This window comes from Mus caroli, chromosome 2, assembly GCF_900094665.2.
Source record: "Mus caroli chromosome 2, CAROLI_EIJ_v1.1, whole genome shotgun sequence".
Lineage (NCBI taxonomy): Eukaryota > Metazoa > Chordata > Mammalia > Rodentia > Muridae > Mus > Mus caroli.
The window spans coordinates 10,040,322-10,054,952 of record NC_034571.1 but is presented as its reverse complement, the minus strand read 5'-3'; the positions used below and the strand labels follow the sequence as shown (position 1 = coordinate 10,054,952).

The window sequence follows — 14,631 nt, the reverse complement described above, 5'->3', positions numbered from 1 at the left end:
AGAGGAGGAGAAGAAGGAGGAGAAGGAGGAGGAGGTGGAGGAGGAGAGAGCACCTGACTTCATTTGGCCTTCTTTATCCACACACTATATTCCTATTCTAACCCACCCTTCCTTTCTTATCAAAGAAGTGATCTTGGATAGGTTTTTTTTTTTAATTTAGTTTTTTAAATCAGCCATAATTAGTGATTTGTAAAAACCACTTTCAATTTTCTCATTGAATCTTGACACTTTTGGAACATGGACTATGTATTGAAGTGAATGGGAGATCTTGTATGATCCAAGTAGACCTAGGTTAGACCAAACAGCCATAATAGTATTTCCCAGAAGTAGATGTAATGGGGAGATGTTATATGATATCTGATTGTTTCATTCCTCAGTAGAGAGGTTCCAATGAGCAACCACACCTTTAATCCCAACACTCAGAGGCAGAGGCAGAGGCAGACAGATCTCTTTGAATCTGAGGCTGACCTGGTCTATACAGTACACTTCAGGACAGCCAGGACTTTATAGAAAGACCCTGTCTCAAAAAGAATAAATAAATAAAAGGAGACAGACAGATAGATGGCTAGATAGTGAGCAAAGATATTTACTGAAGACATGTTAGCATTTAAGTTACCATTTTGAGTTCAAAATCATGTGCCATACTATATTACATTATTGGTGTCAGATTGAAATCATTAATACTTTGTTGCTGTTTTTTTTTTTTTCACATGTCCTCAGTGTGTAGCCCACAATGACCTAAAACTTATCATCCTTACCTTTCCATGCAGAGATAGAAGGCAATGATCCTCCTGACTTTCCTTGCTGTTCAGGGACAACAGGCATGCATGCCAATGCCTGGCTATTAAGTGCCTCTATGTTGAGAAAACATTCTTTGCTGGTTTTTCCTTGAAGACATGCCTAATTGTGCTATACGAACTAATTAAGAATGAGACACACACACACACCACCACCACCACCACCACCACCACCACCACCACCAGTAAATTTTAAAATGCCTTGGCTGGGCACTCAAAGGCTGGGTACTCCTGCCACCCCAGATCCAAATGGGGAAATGGCCAGTAGCCACTCAACTGAATTCTCACATGGCTAGTTGGCTATCTCTCCTGTGTCCCATCCTTCTTTCCCAACTCATGGCAATGTCCCTTTTCTCTCCCCCCTGCCCCCATGCCCAACCCCAAGCAACTCTAAGGGTCCTGCCCCATTTTCCTTTGCCCAGCCTTTGGCCACTGGCATCTTTATTGATAGGTCAAAAAACAACTGGAGACAAAGACCAGATTTGGACACACAGATTCACAACTGAATCAAAACATCCAAACCAATCTCCAACAGTTCTTGACAAATTTATTGATAAATCAACTTTAAGAAGTCATTGAACTGAAACCTCAAACCTCTCATCCTTAGAGAGACAACAATAAACTTGAAGGGCCTCTGTTAGGATTAAACATACTAAATTTTAAAATACATAGCCCAAGGCCATGATAAAGCAGTGTTCAGTGAAGGATGTTTCATTCTTTGTTATGACTGAAGACTCCTCTCTGGTGTTTTAGGAACCACATTTTATGGCCCACAGTAGGCTAGAGCACAGGTACTTATCTTGGTTTTCAACTTGAAACACCAGAACAACAACAGAAAGTTATCCTGTGAATTTGTTTATAGGGCACTGTCTTGATTACTAACTGCTGTGGGCAGGCCCAGCCCAGTGTGGTTCTGAACTGTAGAAGAATCGCAGGTGAATGTCAGCCTGGGCATAAGGCTGTAAGCAGTGCCCCTTCTTGGTCTCTGCTTTAGTTCCTTCCTCCAGATTCCTAGAGCCCCTGCCAGATCTGTCCATATGAGGGACTGTAACCTATAAACCAAATAAACTCCTTGTCAAATTACTCTTGATAATGGTGTCTATCACAGCAACAGAAAGTAAACAAGGACAGAAAGGGGCATCCATTTCACAAGCTGACAGACATTAAGTCCTAATTACTAATAGGAAAATCTTGGTGACTCAGTTGTTCCCTTGTTCACCTACATGCTGTTTCTTTGGCCTTTGTGTTCCTTGCTTGAGTCTTTTTTCTTTTTGTTAAAGTGGCTTTTGAAGAATGCAAGTTGCTTTTGCTGTGTGTGTTAATGTGAATAAGAAAGGCAAGGCCCAGAGTTATTTCTGCCCTGATCTAAACTACATTCAGATGTGTACTAGAACTCTTCCCTGGAGTGTGTGAGAGACATATGAACCACATCAAGTTCTCAGGCATAGGGTTTAGATTATGAATGCTGTGGTGAAACTGAGTGGGGAGGAAAAAAATGGATAAATTATAGTTGAATTTGCAATGAAAAGGAAAGAGGAGAAATAAAATTTATATAAAGCAGATATTCAAAGGGCTGAACAGAAACTGTACTTCATGCCAGCAGAGGGCTCTGAGAAAATGGCTGGTTCTGGTAGCAGAACAAAAATGAGATAATTAGAAACAGAAAGGGTATTATTTTTATTACACATTATATTTTTACTGACAGATCTTTGCCAAAGTGTAGATTTGCTTATAAAACAAAGACTTCTAAGAATAAAGCTTTCATAAGAACTTGTGTTTGGCTTTTATAAGTTTCACCACTGTAATTCCTGATAGGAAGCCATTCCTGCTGTTTACTCCTGGAAGACAGTCCAATAGCTAGGAGAGGCCTTCCCTGTGTAATCTCCCAGATCATTGGTCAGAATTTTAAGGAACATTCAGATCACCTGAGTTTTGCTAAATTTCATACCCTGATTTAGTTGCTATTTAGGGATAGATTCTTCCTCAAACCCCCCTGAATATACAATTATTACCTATTCTTTTACTGAAAATACATTTTCATATAATATACTCATTGCAGTTTCCATGTCTCCACTTCCTTCCCCCTTCCTCTCCCAACCAAATCTACACTTTCCCCTCTCATTAGAATATAATCATCTAAAATAATAATTATTATAAAAGAAAATGATACAAAAAACAATCAAGAATAACACAAAACAAAACAGAAAAACAAAGAAAGAAGAAGAAGCACAAGAAACACAGAGTCTGAGACATGGTCACACATACAGAAAGCCCATAAAAACAAAATTAAAAGCTACAATATACAAGGGGAAAACTCTGTAAGGGAAAGGGAAGAAATGCCCAGGAAAGCAGGTGGGGTCCAGATTCTTTATGTCAAATGAGCTCCCATTTGGTGCTGGGTTACTGGGTTACTGGGTTACTGGGTCACACTGCATGCTTCTGTAGAATGCTTTCAGAGTAAGGCCCTGGATTCACCCTCTGAGATGAGAGAAGATTCACCTGTCTCTTTTCTCAAAAGCAGAATAAAATAACTTCGGTATGTTTCACATTATGGGTTTATTCCACTAAATATAATAAAATTGATCCTGAATTATACTGTTTCTCTTATCGGTAGTTTTATTTTGCATTTTCTTATTTCAAAGTTCCAAAGATAGTATCTTTTGTAGCAAGAGTTTATATTTCTTATATTTGAGCTCATATATGAAAAATGTAAATTGATTTCAGCATATAAAGAAATTGAGTTTATTTTCCTTACTCCAGAAGGCTATCCAATTACTGTAGCAACAGGATAACCTTATATTTGTTCCATGTTTGCTTTGTAACTGTTTGTTTGTTTCCAAATTAGATCCTTCCAGTTGGAGAACTCTCTAAACTGTAACAAAGATTTTGTGGAAATCCGAGAAGGAAATGCCACGGGCCACTTGATGGGACGATACTGTGGAAACTCCCTCCCTGGCAATTATTCATCAATCGAGGGACATAATCTGTGGGTCAGATTTGTCTCTGATGGCTCAGGCACTGGAATGGGCTTCCAGGCCAGGTTCAAAAATAGTAAGATGGTTTGTTTCCATAAGGGTTTCTAGAATGTATCCTACAAACTAGGAATAATGATAAAAGTTTTAGTTATGTATTAACTAAGAAGAATCCTACACTCTACCTTCTTTTCAAAGATTGTAAAATAATATACCAGAAAAATTAATTATTAATTATTTATGGATAGCTCACTGATGGCAAAGAAAAGTGTGCTTGATGCTTTGAGTGTTCTTTTTAGGCTCTAGTTTCCACCTGCTATTAATGTTTATGATACTGTACAAAGTGGCCTTTTAATATACTTCAGGCAGTTATATCAAACATGCTTATTTGGTCTTTTAAATACATTCTTCAAACTTAGACCTTTAGAATTATTTTAGGATTGTCTTAATCATTCAGATAAAACCTGGGCAAATGCAGATAAAATATTAATTATTTTTATTCTTTAACAAGTTGTCCATGATTGGCAATACTCAGTGTTGATTCTCATATAGAATTAAAAAATATTTTATCTCATAAACAAAGAAAATTTAGTAATCATAATTAAGATATGAAATGGCACCCTACTCCCCAAGTCCCCTGGTGTCTGGGAAATCTTTTTCACATGGGAAGTTGCCCCATCTTTTCATAGCCTGCAGCCATCTAAGGAGATGGAATTCCATTCAAGAGTCATCCTTGAACTAATAGTCCAGAAAACCAAAAGCAAAGCAGTATTTCTTTCAGTGGTCAGAAAAGAAATGGCAGTCAATTAAAAGCTCATCCTTTCCAACAGTCTTGCCCTTTGTGTTTGTTCTCAGTTTAGTTTTGTTTTGTTTTTCATTCTATTAAAGAACAATTATAAGTAGGTCTGATTTACAATTCTGTTCTCTGTCCTAGTATTTGGCAATGATAATATTGTGGGAACTCATGGGAAAATCGCAACTCCATTCTGGCCTGGAAATTACCCACATAACTCTAACTACAGATGGACAGTAAATGTGGATTCTTCTCATATTATCCATGGTAGAATCTTAGAGATGGACATAGAATTGACAACAAACTGCTTTTATGACAATTTAAAGGTAATCTTTTGTGAGGGAGGTGTTTTTATACTTTGATGGATACCACTGGCAAAAATAAGTTGGAATTCATACCTATTCAAGTAAATAACCGACATAGGTGATAGTCCTATCACCTCATTACTGTTGTCTCGCTGCCATCTGTACAAACATAATCCTTGTATTGGATTTATTATTTTCTATTTTCTATCAAATTAGTTTTATAATAATTGTGCTACTGACTCTGTCTGAGCATGCCTATTTGCCCTAGCTATGTGTTTATTCTGTCTTCTATCCTGATATTCTGTTTCTTCTTTTATTTGCTTGTCTTGCTTTGCTACTTTCGTTGAAGCAACATCTAGTAGAAACAGTTTAAGCTTATCCCCTACTAGGTTTCAAATAAATGAGACTCAGACTATGGTTATTTTGCTTTGACAATTATTGGAGGCTAACCCCTAATCTATTCTTCTTAACTGCAGCTTGGGTACCTTCCCAGCACTATACCGCAAATACGTGTTGTTTCTCCTGGCCATGTGCTCATGGTCCATCTCCCCTCATGGTAGCTTCCTCATTTTCTTCCATTCTTCCTCTTTCCTCTCTGGCCTCTCCTCATTCCATCAAGTAACTTACCTTCCTCTAGTCCCTCCAGTAATTGGCTATAGCCAATTTTATGTAACCAATAGTATTAAATTAAGGGACAAGGTTCACACAATCAAAGCTTGTAAATGTGAGAACTCACTCATAGACTTAGACTTTGGGGTACAAAATTTAGCATTACAATATATAGCAAGAGATCAAACCTCAACAGCAACCTGGGCATTTTAATAAGAGAAATCTTTCCTATAGATGGAAGCCCCAACGTTAGGGTGGAGAGGGAGGAAGGAGGTGTAGCGCGTACTCAGAATCAACAGACTTAACAAGAGAGAAAGCCATCCATTTGTTCTAATGTTTCCGCCTTAAAACCTAAAAGAGTGATATAAAAATAAGAAAATATGAATAGAAGAAATTATGGAGGCCTTTGCCTCCATACATTGGCTACTCTGTGAATTCCAGAAAACACTATCATATCCCCTAAAGCCATACTCCAATCACTCTTCTTGGCATCTTCACTGCTCAAAGCAGAACCCAGAGACTGACCACATGATGCCCAGTAGGTGTGGAAATACTTGTAACATAATTTGAAAGAAATAAGCTTAATAGAGAAATTTATGGTTGTTACAATGGAATTGCTTACAGTTATTTGAAAACTATCATAATATCTACCTCTAAATAGGTATTATAGTATTTTAAGGCAAATGGAAGAGATTTACTAAGTATTTTGAGTGTCCAGAGCCCTTCTAACTGTGGTCCTTTCCCTGTCATTTGCTTTCTTCTCTACAATCGTTTGTACTTCCCCACCCACAGATTTGACTATAAACCACCAAGTCAGCTATATAGTCTACACTCATGTTCATTAGGATAATTCCACAACAAAGCTATATGAAACACCTTAAAATAGTTATAATAATATGTTCCAACATGACTTTTTGTTTTAAACAAAAAGAATTTTCCTGATATTCTTTCTACTTTAGTAAAATCATAAAATACAAACCATTCTTTAAATTTTGCTTCTCATGAAGAAAGTTGTCTAATGATGATGCTGTATTGTGCTCTTTTTTTCATGCAGATTTATGATGGGTTTGACACTCATTCCCGTCTGATTGGCACTTACTGTGGTACCCAAAGAGAATCCTTTAGCTCCAGCAGAAACTCTCTGACATTCCAGTTTTCTTCTGACTCTTCCAACTCAGGAAGGGGATTCCTTCTGGAGTGGTTTGCAGTAGATGTTTCTAATGTAACCCTTCCCACCATTGCTCCAGGTGTGTTTGGCAATATAGTGGAATTTATTTTCTAGGAATGGTATGTGATGTGTTGTGTTGTGTTGTGTGTGTTTGTGCACTTGCAGGCCAGAAGAGAGATTGAGTTTCCTGAAGATCGAGGTTGTTGTGAGCTGCATGATGTAGATATTGGGACTACAACTAGGGTCTCTTAGAAGAGCAGGAAATGCTTTTAACTGTGTATTATTCTCAATCCCAGTGTGCAGCCCCTTTGAAGCACTTCTAGGACAAGTGCTTAAAGACGTTGTTTTTCATTCCACAGGAGCTTGTGGAGGGTATATGGTGACAGGAGACACCCCTGTCTTTTTTTTCTCCCCGGGTTGGCCTGGACCATATGATAATGGTGCTGACTGTATATGGATCATTTATGCTCCTGATTCTACTGTGGAACTCAACATTCTCTCCATGGACATCGAAGCTCAGCTATCTTGTACCTATGACAAGCTGATCATAAAAGATGGTAAGAAACATTGTAGAAATCACTCCTTAAACTCTGAAATTACTGTTGCATTTTTATACTAGCTCCATAAATTTTGTATAGCATTTCATAAATACTGTAACCAAGAAAGCCATCAAATAGAATAAATAGCTAAAATGTTTAGAGAATATAGGGCTAGTATTAAATTTTACCTATCACAAAATGTCAGGGATAGCACATTCTACAGAGAAAAAAGGAGGCCCTTTGAGTGAGATAAGTCTGGAATTCCAGACTGTGCTAAATTTTTATTGATACAATGAAAATAGTCATTGATATTTGTACCTATAGCTTTAAGATACAAGTAAAAGACCAAAAAGTATCCAAGGCAGGTAATGTATCCATTCCTCATTATCCCGAGAATCTGTGGATAGAATAGATAGAACTGAGACTGTTGTAGTGTTTCTAGACAATGAAAAGGGGGCGTGAATGAGACTGTACAATATAGGTACAATTGCCCTTCACACTCTGCATGGGTTAAGTACAAAAGGGCACCAGGAAGGCCACATCCTCCATATCAGTGTTTCTCAGTGGATCCCAGAACAGCAATGTTAGCATCACCTGAAAATTTGATGTCAATGGAGATTTTTTTTTTTAAAAAAGCAAAGATGTTTGACTATAATAGTCAAGAAATTGCTTTCTTAGGATCCCATCTGTATCAAAACTCCCAGCAAGAAACATCACTTTGTAGAAATCCATCTCCCCATCTGTAGAAGGCACTAAGAAGCCCTCAATCAATCATGCCAACATGATGTGATCATAAACCTTTTGTCCTGTGAACAACTAGCTTTCAGCTCATGTACAGAATACCTCCCCTTTTCAAGACATCCCTGGAGACACTACATTTTATTTTTATAGTGTAATTCAATGGATGCATCCTGTTACACACAATTCTGAGTGTCCACAATAGAGTTGAATCATTTAGAAATCTTCAGGAGGGAGTGGAATCAATGGAGTAGCTTGCTTGTTCTCTAAAATCACCATCTACTGACTTGCCTTTTGTCCTTTTAGTAAATTGACTTGGAAGGCTGGACTCTGAGGTGTACTCCTTTTCTTCTAAATGACTTTCACAGCCTGTATTATCATCCGAGAAAGAGATAAATGCTGCTCTTGGGGCAGGCTCTAAGTAAGATTCTAACAAAAGTCTGAGACTTTTAAAGACAGATAATTCAGAATCCTTTTAGCTTTATTTTATTTATTTAAGTATACACAGCTGACACATTTTATCCATTTTCTTGCTCATAGGGCAAGTTGAAAGAGCTCAGAAATTGTGCCTTGTGCCAAAACAACAAAAGCATTTTATATTGCTAGGGTGACAAGTGGATATGGGTCATTTTTATTTGCAGCCATGAATAGATGGCTTATAGCTTCCTTCCTTCTACATCTCTTGGATTGTTCAAAAAAGCCTGGGTTGAGTGCTTCTGTCAATTAATTGCTGGGTGTTTTGAAAATTTTGTCCACTGACATTATGTTAAAATTCTTTGAAATTAAAATTTACTCATTATTTTATTTATTTAGATTTTTTGACCCACTAGTTATTTTGCTTCTGATTAGTAGACATGCATGACATTCTGAAGCAAATATCTAAAGTTCATTGACCACAAAACAGTCAGACAGATGTCATGTGCAATTGGTCAGTCCTCATAGGTCCTTGGCACTTGGCCATAGTGTAGCTGTGAGCATTCTTGAGCAGCCCAGGAAGCAGCAATCTTGGGAAATATGTCAGAGCCAGTCTCCCATCTAGGATTCCTTTTTTAATTATTTAAAACCAAATAATTCTTTTCAGTCAATACATATCAAATTTTATATACTAAACATACTGCCAAGAAGATCTCATAGAACTATCCTGAGCATAGATGTATTTTTGAAAGAAGAGAAAGGGAGAGAAAAGAAGAGAAAGAATAAACGGAGGGAGAAAAGGAAGAAGAACAGAGAGGCAGGTGGAAATTATATGTGAAGTCAGTAACTCTGGACTGGGATATAGCTCACTTCATAGGTTACTTGCAATCCCCATACTCAGGAAGTGGAGGTGGATGGGTCAAAAGTTCCAGGCATCCTCTGCTACTTGGTGTGTTCACAGTGAGCCTGGAATACTCAAGACCTTGTTTCAAAAGCAAAAGTAAATCAATAAGCAATTTCTCTTTTGTAGTCCTGTCAGATATATCATCATGTAGAGGAAGTTTGGAGTATCTAGAGTTAATCTACCAGGGTTACAGTCATTGTTGACTTCTGTGCCCTTGAATATGATAACCAAACTTGTATCCCTTTCAAGATTCTTTTTCTAAGTATAATAATAATACCTACCCTACAATGTTTTGTGAAAAAAATAAAACAATTAGAAACCATGTGTAAGGCACATATGAGGGTTAATAGTAACTGTTCAATGCCTGCCAGGTTTTCATAATTTTAGTACCTGTTTCACATCTCCTAGACAGTTGGGCTAGCCTGAGGAATCATCATCCTGTCTTCTAGACCAGATACTAATGGTTACCAGACTTCCTAACCCTTTAGATATGGCTTCTAGGTCTAAAATTGCCATGTTTAATATTTGGAAATTTACCAGAATTAAGTTTGGCTAGAAAGATGAGCGAAGAATGAACTATTTTATAAGCATTGAGTTATATAGCAACTAAGGAATGAACTAAACAAGCAATCATGTAGGGCTAAGCATTGCTTCACCCAAAAGGTTGGAGTAGTACTTAGAAAATAAATAAAATTAATAGGCTTGCTGAGAAGTAGAACACGCATTGATATGAATGAACCAAAATTTTGTAGCTTTTATAAGTACAGAAAAAGTCATCAAAAATACTATATGAAATGTACATTAAAATAGTGTAACAAAGTCAACAAGTGAAAAAATAATTTAAGAAATAAATTTCATTTATAAAAAAGCATGAGTTTACAGGGATGGAAGATACCTAAATTAATAAAGTGCCTGCAACTATAAACACCTAAGATCTCAACAGCCCTGTAAAGAAGCTGCCTGTAGTGGTGTAGTACTGTAATCCTGGAGCTGAGCAAGCAGAGAACCAAGTCACTGGGAAGAGACTTGGTCTCTAAAGGCAAAGTGAATGGTTCTTCCTGAGGAAGAACTATGCGCACATATGCATGCACACCTATATACAAAAAACTTAAATAAATAGATATATACACACACACAGAAAGAAAAGTGCACATATACAGATGTAAGACACTCTGAAGAATTCTGTTCCAAGTTTCTTGAAAAACTTCATATTTATAACTGCCAGGGTATTGATAATTAAATGGAAAACAGAAACTGACTTGTCAGTATTCAATGAAAATGTGTGTGCACATGCACATGCTTGTGTGTTTATGTGTGTGTGTGTGCATCTGTGTGCGTGTCATGAAAAGAGCATGTTTCCTCTTGTCTCAAATTCTATCTTATTTTCTATAAGTTTGAATTATGCCAATTTTCTGCCTTTAGAAGAAAACAAGTGTTTCCCCAGCCAAGGATCCTGAGTCTGCTATAATCCCTTTATTCTGTTCAGCTCCTGCCTGAAATAGCTGATGTTCCTTGGTGTCCCTTCCTGGGGGCCACACTTGCTGGGATCATGTTTTCTCAGCTTCCATGTAACTGTTGTCAGTTTACAACAAAACAAAACACGATTTAAAAATTACAAAAAGAATCCCCTGAGTGAGGAACTGGTCATACAAAGCTTTTGGACCACCAGGTGAATGATCTCTGATTGTGAGCTCGGAGACTGAGCCAGCCTCTCTCTCCTTCATATATCTGACCTTCAGCCGTCATAGTAACTGAGATCAGAGCCTCTAACCTCCACTCACATAAACATGCTCTTGATCCCTTTCCAGCCCATCTTTCTGAGTTTTAGTGCCAGGAAGACCTGGCAGGAAGTTTTAGGAAGACAGGAGACTTGCCTCAAAGATTCTTACTGAAAGGGCAGGCAGACCATGGCAAGCTGGAGCCAGAATGACTTAAAGCTGGCTGCTCCTCCTGTTGAGAACACTATTATCTCCTAGGAACTTGTGTGGTCTGAGAAAAATATGTGAGCAGTTTTGGCTTGGCTGAAAATGATGGTGGAATAGATTCTTAAGACCATATTTTTACGCTGACATTTCCCTTCTTTGGTCACAGGAGACAGTAGATTATCCCAGCAGCTGGCTGTTCTGTGTGGCAGAAGTGTTCCCGGACCCATCCGCTCAACTGGAGAATACATGTACATCCGCTTCACATCAGATGGCAGTATCCCCGGAGCAGGCTTCAACGCTTCCTTTCAAAAGAGTAACTTGGCCAAGCATTTGCCCTTTTATTCCCTCCTCCCTCCCCTCCCCCATCTCCCTCCCTCATCTCCCTTTTCCTCCTCTCCCCTACTCACTTTTCTCTCCATTATTTCTGTCCTCTTCTTTGTAAGAAATGTCTCCCTCTGCCCTCTTTCTCCTTCCCTTCCCTTTTCCCCTTCTATCTTCTCTTCTCCTGATTTCTCTTCTCCCTACTTCTTCCTCCTTTTATCCTCCCCTCCCCTCCTTTCCCCTTCCTGTCTCTCCATCTATTCCCTCTCCTTCCCACTTTGGTGTTCTCTTTTTTACTTTCTCCCTAATCACTCACCTCATCTTCTCATATCAAGGCACAAATTATAATTCAAAAGACAGGGGCACCTGTTATGACATGGAGCCTGCTACTAAGATCCCACACAAGCCAGAGTTATCTATTTGTACAAGAGCATCTCTTACACTGAGATATCTGAATGGCACCTCTCACTTCTGTGAGAGGTGTGCTCATGGTAGACTTAGAAAGAAATAGTTCTATGAGAATAACTTTTACCCTAGCTAAGGGCTAAGCCTAGAAGATAATACTCATAGTTTCCATCAAAGAAACCATGGATACATGCTGTCTCCACTTTAAGAAATAACCAGTAAGTAATGATGCAGGGTACACCTTCATGACGGCCTCGGATGAAATTAATCGATTTGAGTGTGATTTGCTCTTGAAATAGAGACTTGTTTAGTCAGAAAATGTGTGTTGTATATGAAATGCTCTAATGCATAATAGTATTGAGATTTTTCAATACTTGACAGCATGTGAAGTCTAGTAACTTCAAAGGTAAGCTAGATTGACATTAAAGAAATTGTCTGTGGAATTTTAAGAAACAGTCATGTATAAATAACTTAATTTTACTGTGGATTCTTAATCGAATACTGCAGTTAATCTAGCATTTCCTTCCCAGTATATATGTAGCAATCAAAGGAAAATGATCTACCTTATACTCAGTGGAAGCAGGCTCTGCAGGGCTTATGAGAGTGGGCTTTGGAATTAGAGCTGAAACAAATGTCTGTCTCTGCAGTTTGACTTGTGTGAAGTTTCTGCTACAGGCTGCCTAGTATCTGACAATGATAACGTAAGGCCTGCTTTATCATTTCCTTCCTTCAACTCAGGATATCAAATATAGAAATGGCCCATCTAGATAGATGACAAATAGACAGAGGGATAAATGATGATAGGTGTGTTAGATAGATTATAGATAGATAGATAGATAGATAGATAGATAGATAGATAGATAGATAGAGAGATAGATAGATAGATAGATAGAGGTAAATGGATATATAGTTATATAGTTATAGATATAGGTAGATAGATAGATAGATAGATAGATAGATAGATAGATAGATAGATAGATAGATGTAAATGGAAAGATAGGTATAGATTGGTGATGGGTAAATAGAAAGAAAGAAAGAAAAAAAGAAAGAAAGAAAGAGGTAAATGGATATATAGTTATATAGTTATAGATAGATGATAGGTAGATAGATAGACAGATAAATAGAAGATAGATAGATAGGTAGGTAGGTAGATAGATAGATAGATAGATAGATAGATAGATAGATAGATAGATAGATAGATAGACAGACACACAGGTGACCTGCAAAGGCTTCCCATTCTTACACAGTATATAGGTCCTCTCTGCTCCCTACCTAACCTCACCAAGCTACTTTCTGAGTGGCTCAGGCTACCTCATCCATTCTGAGTCCCAGCGATGCTCCTCTCCCCATATCAAGTCTTCATACTGTTTTCTGGACTGAGTGGTTTTCTTCCCCATGTTCACCCAGTCTGAGTCCTTTTCCCATCCAGATCTCTACTCAGGTCTAACCCCGCCCCCCAACTTCCCAAGCCACAGAATATGCCTTCCCATCACTCCTTCCTTTTTGTTTATTGGATTCACAGCTTTTTCACATAGTAGACATGTGTTTTTAACACGTCTTCTGCCTCTGTAAAGTCAGCCTTTGTGAAAGTAAGTGCTCTTTCCTCTGTGGCTCAGATCTTAAGCACCACACCACACTGTGAGTGTCCAACAGTGTGTACTGCTTCAGTGATTGGGCCTCTAATCATTTCTTTCAAATTTCTCATCTCCTGCTTACATTTTGAGAAGTCCCCTATTTGGGGGTCGGGGGAAAGAAAAGAATAGAAACCTCGTTGTCAATATTATGTAAATAACTTGCCTTTCTTTCTTCCTGGTAAGGCTGTGGTGGATATTTGCATGCAGACCGAGGGATTATTACATCCCCCAAGTACCCAGATAACTACCTTCCCAATCTCAACTGCTCCTGGCACGTTCTGGTCCAGAGTGGTCTGACCATCGCCGTCCATTTTGAGCAACCTTTCCAGATTCAAAACAGAGACTCTTCTTGCAGCCAGGGGGACTACTTGGTGGTAGGTCCTGCGTGTTACTCTTGTAGTTACTATTTCTACAGATTTAACCTAAATTTTTTAGTATGAAAATTGATAGGAATTTTAATCCTATTTTGCAGTATAAAGAATGTTAAACAATTTTAATGTCTTTCTAGCTAAGAAATGGACCAGATAACCACTCTCCACCGTTGGGACCCTCTGGAGGAAATGGTCGTTTCTGTGGAATTTATACTCCATCAACTCTCTTCACCTCAGACAATGAAATGTTTATTCAGTTCGTCTCTGATAATAGTAACGGTGGACAAGGATTTAAGATCAGATATGAGGCAAAGAGTTTAGGTAAGCATTTACCCTGAGAATTATATCTGTATTTTCCCTGAGATTGTTTGGTTCTGGGATTTTAGAAAACAAATATAAAGTTTTCTGAGGTAAAAGTCATAGTGTGAAGAGCAGCTGCCTGTGGTCTAGGACGTAGAGCACACTTTGGACAACAGCTATTCAGCATGGGGCTTCTTAAAGAATGTATTATTCTTCCTACTTTAAAGGTAACCAGAATGAGGCTTTGAGGTTTCCAAGTTACTGTTTGTTTCGTTTTCTAGTTAATGGTGAAAGTGAATTTTCAATCAGTAGCAAATGAACCGATTTAAAAGGGCCCCGGAGTCCTTTAGTTTTTCCATGAGGAAATGTCTAAGTTAAACCCAGTGACAGTAGCATGGTAAGGGCTGGGACTGCTCGGTACACCGTTGCTGCGTTT

At 38.2% G+C, this 14,631-nt stretch overlaps 1 protein-coding gene across 1 annotated transcript in view; it reads left to right on the top strand.

The window, feature by feature from the left end:
- Positions 1 to 14,631, top strand: part of Cubn (cubilin) — a 225,260-nt gene that overhangs the window by 135,428 nt on the left and 75,201 nt on the right. The window contains exons 37-43 of the mRNA XM_021155681.2: positions 3,643 to 3,848; positions 4,704 to 4,888; positions 6,531 to 6,723; positions 7,004 to 7,201; positions 11,331 to 11,477; positions 13,708 to 13,898; positions 14,033 to 14,216. Coding sequence (XP_021011340.1) covers positions 3,643 to 3,848; positions 4,704 to 4,888; positions 6,531 to 6,723; positions 7,004 to 7,201; positions 11,331 to 11,477; positions 13,708 to 13,898; positions 14,033 to 14,216 — 1,304 coding nt within the window. The remainder of the gene's footprint in view (positions 1 to 3,642; positions 3,849 to 4,703; positions 4,889 to 6,530; positions 6,724 to 7,003; positions 7,202 to 11,330; positions 11,478 to 13,707; positions 13,899 to 14,032; positions 14,217 to 14,631) is intronic.